This window comes from Haliotis rufescens, unplaced genomic scaffold (assembly GCF_023055435.1).
Source record: "Haliotis rufescens isolate VD_foot unplaced genomic scaffold, xgHalRufe1.0.p SCAF_3, whole genome shotgun sequence".
NCBI lineage: Eukaryota > Metazoa > Mollusca > Gastropoda > Lepetellida > Haliotidae > Haliotis > Haliotis rufescens.
This window is the reverse complement of record NW_025964001.1, coordinates 10,797,865-10,809,281: the sequence shown is the minus strand read 5'-3', so window position 1 is coordinate 10,809,281 and position 11,417 is coordinate 10,797,865. Positions and strand designations below refer to the sequence as shown.

The 11,417-nt window shown below is 39.9% G+C and overlaps 1 protein-coding gene across 1 annotated transcript; it reads right to left on the bottom strand.

Annotated features, from left to right (window-relative positions):
- LOC124146602 (endo-1,4-beta-xylanase 1-like) lies at positions 1-11,370 on the bottom strand. The gene is made up of 12 exons (XM_046516958.2): positions 11,158-11,370; positions 10,696-10,844; positions 10,195-10,293; positions 9,473-9,629; positions 9,148-9,193; positions 8,899-9,054; positions 7,063-7,118; positions 5,697-5,834; positions 4,525-4,696; positions 3,625-3,735; positions 637-855; positions 1-255 (listed from the first exon to the last, which is right to left on the bottom strand). Exons 1-12 carry the CDS (start codon positions 11,319-11,321, stop codon positions 34-36), a joined length of 1,689 nt encoding a protein of 562 aa, XP_046372914.2. The 5' UTR covers positions 11,322-11,370; the 3' UTR covers positions 1-33.
- Positions 11,371-11,417: the final 47 nt, after the last annotated feature.

Below are 11,417 nucleotides of genomic sequence, written 5' to 3'. Positions count from 1 at the left end.
TATGCCCGACGCACTTTATTCACTGTGATTGTACTAATTATGTACTTGGAGGGTTACAGTATGAGCCGATGTACCCAAGGTAAATGACTGCGCGAGGGACGGAACTTCCTTCCCGTTGACCTTGACTTTAATCGTGTAGTCGCCATGGAAACCACGGACTTTAAAGTTCTTGCCGGATTGTGACAGCTTGTGGTTTTCGTTGGTCATCCATTGTTTCTCCGTGAGGTCAAGGAAACGTTGACCAGCGGCGTTTAACTACAACATGTAACGCAGCTGTATTTACCGATCCAAATGCATAATTATCTATATTTGCCATGCAAATAACGCGCGCGCACACACACACACACACACACACACACACACACACACACACACACACACACACACACATATATATATATATTAGTATTCTTACAAATTACTACTTTTTGTTACTGCAGTCCTTCCATAAAAAAATGCAAAACTATTTTTTTAATTTTATGCCATTAATTAATGGGAAGACCCAAATGTTTATTTAATTGTTTATATTTACGTCCCATTCTTAAGTATTGAAGATAAATTGATATATTGTACAATAATATATTCGTATTAAGATCGAAATATACCTGAATGAAATTAGTTTTTTAGTATGCCCACCCTGAACGCGTTTCCCGATACCATGGCGGCCGCATCTCCTCTCCAGTGTCTCTCGCTCCAAAATCCCCAAAACATGACTCCCCCAACAGCTGGGTGGCCATAGAACGCTCTCAGAGCCGTCTCGTACCAGTCTGCACGCTTGTTTTCATCTGAATTAGTCACATCTAATTCAGTGACCCAGATAGGGACGCCAGCTTGCCCGATGGTATCTAGATGTTGCTGATGGTAGAATAATATATATTTTAGGGATTTATATGATGAGTACTTAATACCACAGGACATAATTACAAACATCATTTTATTACCATTACCATCCTCCTCCACCTCATCATCATCATCATCAAGGGGTGGTCGGGTAGCCTAGTGGTTAAAGCGTTTGCTCGTCACCCCGAAGACCCGGGTTCGATTCCCGACATGGGTACAATGTATGAAGCCCATTTCTGGTGTCCCCCGCCGTGATATTGCTGGAATATAGCTAAAAGCGGCGTAAAACCGTACTCACTCACTCATCCTCATCATCATTATGCTTCATCACCATCATATGTTTTATTTGACTAATGCGCATTATTTAATAAATAAACGACGAGTGGGAGTTTATCGTACAATACAGCACAGCTGGAAAATAAACCATGAGGGTCCCAACCCTCATGGTTTATTCTCCCTGCAGTGTTTTATTGTAGTCAATTCTAGCTTATATGAGATATTAATATTTTGAACAGCCTTTTAAAGAATGTCAATAAATTGTACAAGCTGTAAAAACATTTACCAAAATTTAAATAATGATGGATGTCGGACAACTCCATTTTATGTACAGGGGGGTTATGTTTGGTATTCTCATAATTTTCAGGTCGTTTATCTGCACCTTTTTCTCCCAATACCGATTGACATATTTTCCCCACGTTTGTGTGCAATCGTACGGCCAATGCGTTCATCTACGCTGTCAAGCAAGGGTGAAACGATACACCGATATTCCGATGCATCGCGATACTTGACCCACGATACGATATACGACAAGTACAGCGTTTCCTCGCTATTGTGCCTTTCAATAAACCGCTAACTTGGTTATAGCGCGCGGTAACGCATGGCTCCCAAAAACGTTCTTACATTTTTAATAAGCTGAGGTTTTACACCGACAGATGTTTTTCCCCATCTCATAAAATATTATCAGCTGATCACCGCAAGCACATAACACCGAAAATACCAGTCAGCAAATCCGAACTGAAGTACGCAATTCAATACCATTATTATACTCTCTTGTTATTAAAACGTGTTCATTGTATATCTGGACTTGTGTTTGTAATATATTTTATTAATTTTATTCAAAATTTCATTTAATATTGTTTTCATTAAGTGATGTGAATTGTGTGTGAAGAGATACAGCAACCACGGTCAGATTACCGCTTTTGACGCATTGAAACAAACTTTAGTTGCTAGAGAATGGATACATATAATATTAAAAAATGCCATACTTTGACTCGTTAAAAGTCATATCTGTGGCAATTAGGCTAATATATGTCAACCTAACGTTTTCGCAATCGGAATGCATGTAGCGCGGGAAGTCCCTACGGTGACTGGTCAAATTGTTCCATACGTAAAAATATCCTGCAACAGCAATCACCAGTACCAAAATGCTACACTTGTGGTTCTTATAATCTTAAATATATATATAGTAAAAGCTGCAACTAAGGTAACACGATATTGCAATATATTATTCCTGATAAAACAATAATTTCAGATACAATTTCTTGCATCAAAATTCTTTGAAGTTGTATCAATGGTGTTTTAACTTTGAATTGTTTTGAAGGAAAGTTAGAGAAAGTTCCACATTGAAGCTGAACAACTTCAGTAGTCTTGTTCTTATTAAATAATTTTAACTGTTCCAAAATCATGAAAGGTTCAATCTTGACATGCTTTAAGTCTTGTTTTTTTTATCATTGCGTATCGAGATACGTATCGCATCGTGACCAGAATATCGAGATGCGTATCATATCGTGACCTTCCTGTATAGTTGCAGCCCTGCTGTCAAGCCACATCTATTGGGAGCAACTCACTAGACACTCCCCGCTCAAAAATAACGTTATCCTATTTACGTCATCTGCGAGCGCTTGTTCGAATATCCAGAAATGACGCCATGATAGAACAATGTTTTATCGTGAAATAAGCCACGCTTCGTTCTTCATTGTATCGCGTAGCTGTCTTATAAAATAATTTGGAAAAACAAATATCTTACTTACTAACGTTGACACATCTTTGTATTGGAATAGGTAAAAAACTACAAATTGAAGAATTCATTATCTGATTCGCCTAGGTCTTTTTGCAGTGTTGACTTAAGTGAGGAATACAATTTAATAGGTGGGACAAATATCTTTTAAATACAAAACAGAGAATAATCAATCTCGATTATCAGTCGAAACAGATTCAATTGGGCATGAAAGGCTAACTGGTGGTGACAATTATATCAATGGATAATTGATTTGGTTAGTTGGTTGGTTTGTTGTTTAACGCCGCACTCAGCAATATTCCAGCCATATGACGGCGGTCTGTAAGTAATCGAGTCTGGACCAGACAATCCAGTGATTAATGTCATGAGCATCGATCCACGCAATTGGGATCGATGACATGCATCAACCAAGTCAGCGAGCCTGACCATCCGATCCCGTTAGTCGCCTCTTACGACAAGCATAGTCACCTTTTACGGCAAGCATGGGTTGCTGAAGACCTATTCTACCTCAGAGTCTTCACGGGTCGTGGATAATTGAAAACCAGTAATGACACCAGGCGTCCTCCCTGCCGGTAGCACCGCCACTCACACAATCTGTTCAGCACCGTAAGTGTTTGTTGCCCTACGACTCACAGCAGTACCCCTGCCATACGACAGCCTGTAAACAACCGAGTCTTGACCAGACAGTAACAGCGGGCCAGACAATCCAGTGACACGATGGCGCAAAAAGAATAATTAATAATATAGTTCCTTTGTGTTCGGGATACCTTGATCAGTGTTGGGTCAGGTTCAACATTCTCTGGAAAATGACATTGGACACCGATTCCCGAGAGCCCGACGTTTGCGTTCTTGAACCTGATGGCCTGCTCACGGTATGCCTGAATAGAAAATTGAAACCTTTTCATGGCTTATAATAGGTGAGGTGAGGAGAAATCGGGTTTAACGTCGCCTCCAAGATTATTGCACTTGTATAGCGACGTGCATGTACGTATGTGTGTTTGTGTGGCTGCTTGTACTAGTCCGGACTGATGCCGATTTATAGTGCTAGCTCACTGAGATACCATGCCGCAGTTTAACATGAATACCCCACTCAGACACAATATACTGACGCCGAGCCGACCAGTCCTTGTTTTAGCCCCTTAATGCCGAGCGCCAGACAGGTGAACAACAAGTACCATCTTTTAACGTCTTTTGGTATGACGCGGCCGGGGATCAAACCCCAGACCTTCCGCTCCCCGGGGGGACGGTCTACAACTAGACCACGGATCATGGCCTATAATACCATCAACAATTCACGCAAGAAATAGAAATACTGCCCTTCGCCTTTTTTCATTTTAATGATAGTTATGCATTTGATTCGCAAACAAATTAATTTGGAATTCATTGCCTAAATCTGTAAAAGAAAGAAATCGAAGATTAAATTATACTAATTATATTTGATTTTTATATATAAAATAAGGGTTTGATTGTGCCTTTAACAATAAGAAAAACCAAAGGTTTCATTAAAGAATACATACACCAGTCAAGCCGCCCGATGACACAACACTGTAGTCATTGTCATTGTACTCTGTTATTTAGCATAAACTTAAGAGCCAAACAGTGACGAGAAATTTAAATAAAATATCCAAGGATAAGAAAACCTTGTGAACACACTGGATCAGTCTTACCCCAGTCAACCCGCCCGATGAAACAACACTGTAGTCATTGAGGAACAGTTTAACATTGGGCCCAGCTTGATGAGCGATACGGAATATGTCCAGGTTGTAGTCTCTATCGTTGAGAGTGTTCTGGAACCAGAAGCCGTGGAGGTTCTCGTTGTCAACGTCCCAGTGTTCCACGCTGTAAGGTTACATCATGTATAGAGCTAACATCCGAATATTAGTCAACAATATTCCCGCTACACCACGCCAGTCTGTAAATAACCGAGTCTTGGCCAGACAAACCAGTGACTGAGAGCATGTCATTTAACAACATCGGGGTACGATGACACATAATCAGCCAGATCACAGAAGCGGACCACCCGATCCCTATGTTATGTTCTTCCGATAAAAAATTGGTACTGGGTTTGGTTTGGTTTGGTTTGCCGTTGTTTAACGCCGCACTCAGCAATATTCCAGCTATATGACAGCGGTCTGTAAATAATCGAGTCTGGACCAGACAATCCAGTGATTGATATCATGATCATCGATCCATGCAATTGGGATCGATGACATGCGTCAACTAAGTCAGCGAGCCTGACCACCCGATCCCGTTAGTCGCTTTTGACGACAAGCATAGTCGCCTTTTACGGCAAGCATGGGTTACTGAAGACCTATTCTACCCCGGAATCTTCACGGGTCATATGGTACTGGGACCTACACTGATGAGCATTTATGGGAACAGGTACAAAAAGAATGTTGACATGACATCCCATGCATCAACGAAGCAGACAGATGATTGTTTACCGTTGTGTAAAAAAAGATACAACCACTTCAATCGGACTAAAAAATCATTTACATGGAATGGAGCTGGAAATTGTCTTGACATCCTGAAAAGTGAGTGAGTGAGTGTGTATGGTTTTACGCCGCTTTTAGCAATATTCCAGCAATATCACGGCGGGGGATACCACAAATGGGCTTCACACATTGTACCCATGTCGGGAATCGAGCCCGGGTCTTCGGCGTGACGAGCGAACGCTTTAACCACTAGGCTACCCGACCGCCCCCATCCTGAAAAGGATCTCTCATCAGATCGCGTGACGAATTCCGGATAACTCGACATATTTTGATGGTCATTCCGAATTCGAGTTCCAGAAGTGTCACTGTAGACCAATCAATATGTTTGATATGTTATAACTTACTAGTTCTTGGTTCGTCCAACAATGTCTTGTATCCTGTGTTTTACAGTGTCCTTCAGTGTCTGACCGCGCAGTGGGCGAACCCATTGAGGGACAAACTGTTCCACGGACCAGACAATGTTGTGAGCTCGCACCTTGATTCTGCAGGAGAAACATGACAATGTAGATGATTGCCGTTTTCATTTGGGAGCACCACTGTACCTTAGCAATAGCATTTTTCTGTCAGTGCCATTGTTGACATAATAAGAGGATATTTAATCATCGTCAAATGCCATAACTGAAATGTATATGCAGTCTTTTTAGGAATTAAACATAAAATATGTTGCCACACTTGCTTCTAATAACTTGGGTATGGTTATTTCGTAAAATTAATATTTGAAATAACCTATCGGTCGAGTGAAAACAGAAAGGCTTTCAAATGGTAAATATTTCTTTCGCAGTGGTCATCACAAATAACGGCCAGATGATTGCATTCTTTACTGCGCCTTTTGATTGTCATGTTAAAATAGACAAATATGTTATCTTCTTTGTCTTCTCCCTTAGAACATTTTCTTGATGTGAGTGACGGATTTTGAATTACAATCCAGGTTTCAGATTCTGAATTAAGCTTACACTTGTGATCGCGGAAGCATGGTAATTTTTATGTGTCTTTGAAATACAATGTAATCGATAATTAATATACTCACCGCCAAAAGAAACGCGAACAGAAAGAAACAGAGAAGTATGTATGCTAAGAAGATATGTTTCCAACGTGTGCGAATTAATGACAAAACTAACATTCCGTCAACTGTTACCACAGAGTGTCTTTATTCTTATCACAATATGCTGCACTTGATTTCGAAACTTTACGAGCTAATCCTTAACGAGACAAATGGTTCATCTCAAATCTTGGATCTATGACTTCAGATGAGATGCGTTCATGAGCTTCGGTTCACACAACATACCAGTATGTTCGTTTGTGCATCGAACCAATCTTATATCTCTTGTATATGAGTAAGTCTTCCCATATTAATCAACATTATATCGTATTCGCGTTTCGTTTTGGGGTGAGTGTACATAAAAGCGACAGAAACTTTTGTATAATCACAAGGAATCCGTAACAAAAGAGTCCATTGCAGGATTTCCACGTGTAACGAGATATTCATGATCGCTTATGAATTGGTAGAAGGTTGGAAGGTTGTCCTTCCTTTGACATTTGGGTGTTGACAGTGACACATTTTGTAAATTATATGCTTCACCGGAAGAAATGATGACACAATCCCCAAAATATAATATAGATTCTTGTCTTGGATTACTTGTTGCTTGATATTAAAGATAAAATCAATGTCAGTATGGAAACCGACGACAATGGATTCGCTTAATAACTCACCCATTGGATCTCAGCTTCTTAACAGCGTCCATGCCCCAGTTATAATTGATGTTGCCCTGTAGTAGAATAATGTATATTTGTAACATTACATATTTCACAAGGAAATCACAATGACTTGAGAAGTGACAGACGTGCATCGAGATTCTAAATGATGACAGCCTCTGTACCAAACTGTACCACAAGAGGGATGATTTCGATTTTCCAATCGTGATTTTTGCCTTTATGTCAAGCCATACACCATACTATCCAGATTATGGCGTCTACATTCTTCAGTTGCTTGGTACTTTTTCACATTTATTTTTAATTTTGCTTACAACTGTGCTTTCCCTGGAGTGAGCGAGTGACTGAGTTGCCGCTTTGAACAGTATGCCAGTTTTATCATGTGGGAGGAAAGCAGGCATTTACCACTTTGGTTAAACCCACGAGTACGGGTATGGTGTTGACAAACCTAGAAATATAATTTGGGCGAACTGGGATTCGAACCCACGGCCATAAGTTTCTGGCATGTCCATCTCTGCACTGCGACTTGCAACGCCTCAGACGACTGGGCCACCAGCATCCCTAGGTCCCAGACATTCATATGAATCTACTCAATATGATACGTCGCTTGTCAACATGGGACGCGATGCTATCATATGCTATGACCTTTACATGGAATCTTTAAAACCTTACTCACTACATTTAAATGAAAAGTATAAGAGTTGCGGGTGCTGCAGGTAGAGCGGGACATGCTTGCCCTTTTCGTGAACACCTGGTGCCATGACTAATTTTCATAATATTTTCCTCCAAATTTTGCCTTGACGTCAATAGGAATCCCTTTCGGCAGATATTCGAGTTGAATTTCAGAATTGGAATGCAGAACTCTTTCTTTCACGTGACACCAGCAGCATCTTCAATCAATGCAATATTCATTGAAATGTCAGCATTTTTTCTCTATGCTTTAATAGAACCTGCGCGAAATGCACTGACACATATTATCCATCGCAGTTACAAAATAATTCATAATCACAATTTCACATAGTAATTCATAATAAAACGGATATTTTGACATTTGTTTTCACACGAAACGTGATTCAACTGCTCAAGGAATGAAACTTCCATTTATCAACCCTTGTTCCATTTGCATTCTTACTTTCAGTAAGGACCGTTCCAACCAAACAAGTGTTGGGGGACACACAATGTGATTAAAGCATTCGTAATGGCGACGGCACGTTTACATTGTTACAAGATATAAAGTCCATTTTTATGTCCCCGTCTTGGTTTGGCTGGAATAGATCTTAAAGCGGCGTATATACCCAACTCAGTCACTCAAATGGTGCACCTACATCAAAACCAGACCTTTATTAATAATAATCACACCCATTCATGACACATAACGTTTAATGGAACAACAATGTAGGTCTCTTCACTGGGGTACATTATAAAAACTGCTGGTATGTTGGATTTTTTAGAACGGTGCCCAAACTAGGCATCATGACTATTCCGGTTGAGGGAATAGGGTACCATTTAAAAGACCTACATCCCTAATATGATGATGTTCAAGAACATGTGCATGAACAACCTTCTTTTCAGTTTCACCAACTGTATAAACACACGTTTAGACTTGTATAAGCCTGTGGATGTATCATATCGTAACCGTTCGTACTGGCTATCGCAGCTTTCAACAGAATAAGATACTGTTGACATTTAAATATATTTTGGTCTTTTTAACCCCCCCCCCCCCCTCTCTCTCTCTCTCTCTCTCTCAGATTGGTCGAAGGTTCCTCCGGTGTGTTTTTAATGTAATGAAAAATTTAATAAAGAGAACCACTAGACTCGTCAGATCCCAGGTAGTACCTTCTGAGGTTCCATTAAGTCCCATTTGAGAGCATTCCCTGTGACTGCCCAGTTGAAATGCTTGTTAACGAAGTTGATGTATCTCTGGTCGCCATGGACATACTCCTTACAGTCCACGACGGTCCCAAATGCAAACGATTTCTTTGTTTGAATGACCTGGAACAAACATATTGGCATGAGGGTGGGTGTCACAGTTTGTCATATTTGTTGATAAACTATTTAAAAAACAAGAAACCGATAAACACTCACGTCAATTTCAACTTGGTTGTCGGAAATCCCCCCAGCAGTGGTGACGCTGAAATGTATTATGAAAAACGCCATACATACCATTTACAGATGAAACTGAAAACTTAAGTATATGGATTATTGATTCAATGATTCAATCCATACTTATATCCAGATATAAACAAGAAATTATTTTTTCTAAAATTATATTGGCTGCCAAGTAAGTTGCTATGTTTCGGTGAATTCATAAGCACGACCCCTATTTACGTTTACGTTTTCTCGTAAGAGACCCACCATTTGATTTCAATGTCACCTACACATATGAAGCTAAATATGTGACATAACCTACTGAAAGTTGATGTCACTTTTCCTCAGTTTCTCTATGTTAGCATCCGATTCTGCACGCCAGTGGGTATTGGACGCGAAGGGTGTCACAGCCACGGAGTCAACCACAAAGTTTATACCGGGCGATGGGCCTTGGTAATACACACTGGACGATTTTATACCTGAGAGTAAAATGACAAAGAAGCGACAATGAGAATACCATGAAAGAACATGGCGCCAAGAACCATGCATCGTGTCATGATAACCTATCCTAAACTGTTACCTGGAAAGTGACTTTCATCGTTCTGGTTTATCTGGGGACATTAAAACAACTCCATCTGTTGTGTTTTTATTGATCAATCTTTGACCATTAAGTTTCCGTATTTGTGACAAAGGAGGCCATTGTAGAAATCTGAGATAAACATTGTATTTTAGAATTTATGACAAGCAACTCCAAGAGAATGAACACAAAGAACATTCAAAATCAGTTCATTTCACCTGGGACTCGTTGTTAAACTAAGCAGCTCTCCTTCCTCAAGGAAGTGGAATGATCTCCTTTCCAACACAAGAAATATTTTTGAAAACTTGAATGCTTTGGATCGTGTTGGACGTCATTGGGTTGTTTTGGTACAATCACACACAGTATGTACTATTACGAGGAGCGCACACAAATATTTACAATTCAGTTTGCGTTGAATTTCCACGGGTTGCTCTGGGCTGCGTTGGTTCAATGAAATATCACATTACCCTCATTAGGAGCGTTGAAGTCCCCCGTCAGGTGAATCCAGCCATCGGAGGATCTGGCGAGTGGATGGGTGGCTGTTGGGATGTATGCCTTCTTCCCACCTACAACACAGTGATGCAACAAAACGTTAACGGAACTGAAACATGATTTTATTTCTCCAAAACCTAATGGTTGACAATGTACTTAAACATAATAAGTTATGATAATGAAGATGTTTCATAACTCATTTATATAACACAAATATATATGCATTTAATAAATCAATATAAATATTATATAAGTAACTGAGTAACACGATTCAAAGTGATTTTCAATATGGCTCCAGATAGCATTAATTGATTCCAAACCACATTTATCACCAACAAAATAATAAATAATAAGTCAAATTAAAGCCTTTTGTCTGGTGAATCGATAATGACGAAAGACAATATATTATGCTCTTCACACCAAGATGAGAACGCTAATACAAACGTCTTGACTTCGAAGTGAGCTACAGAACCTACTGTTAAGGTCAACGGACACCTCCAACTCCACATTTTGTCCAAGTTGTCCTGCCTGGTCGTTCAGCAGTTTTACCCACCCGTCGACCTTATAGCGCCCATTAGCCTTAAGTCCACTGAGGGTCTGCGAGGGCCCTTCGTAATAATGGTTTCTGAAATACACGGATTTAAAAAAAAGATTTGTGGTATGTTGAACTTCATTTAAAAAAAGCGTTGTTATGTCTTGTACTATTCCTCCCAAACTTTATTCTAATACATTATCAAAATGAAATTGTCCGGGTCATTATGAGTACTGTAAACAGATGTTGTTACAAAATAATGTTCTTAGTTGTTTAGAAATGATTGAATATTAAATAAAGAATCAGATTTCTTGAACTATTATCATGTTCATGGAACATTGTTATGCATTGTCTTTACTGAGGGAAGAGGTGGTCATTTTGATTGATGCAACATTTATCTACCTACCTGCCCGAGGCTTTGATTCCATGTTGTCCACTATGGTGATCAGTGGTCAGCTCACAATGTATGTTCCAACAGTCCCAATGATCCATTGTTTCCATGTTTCCATTCTGGACGATATTTTGTCCCGACGTGAGGGACAGCAGGCACAGCAGCACCAGCATCGACATACCTGGTGGCAAGCAGCCACGACACTGAGTAACAGCTGGTTGTCTTTGAAAATACATTCCAAACCTTATCTTCTGGAATGACCACTGCATACCTTT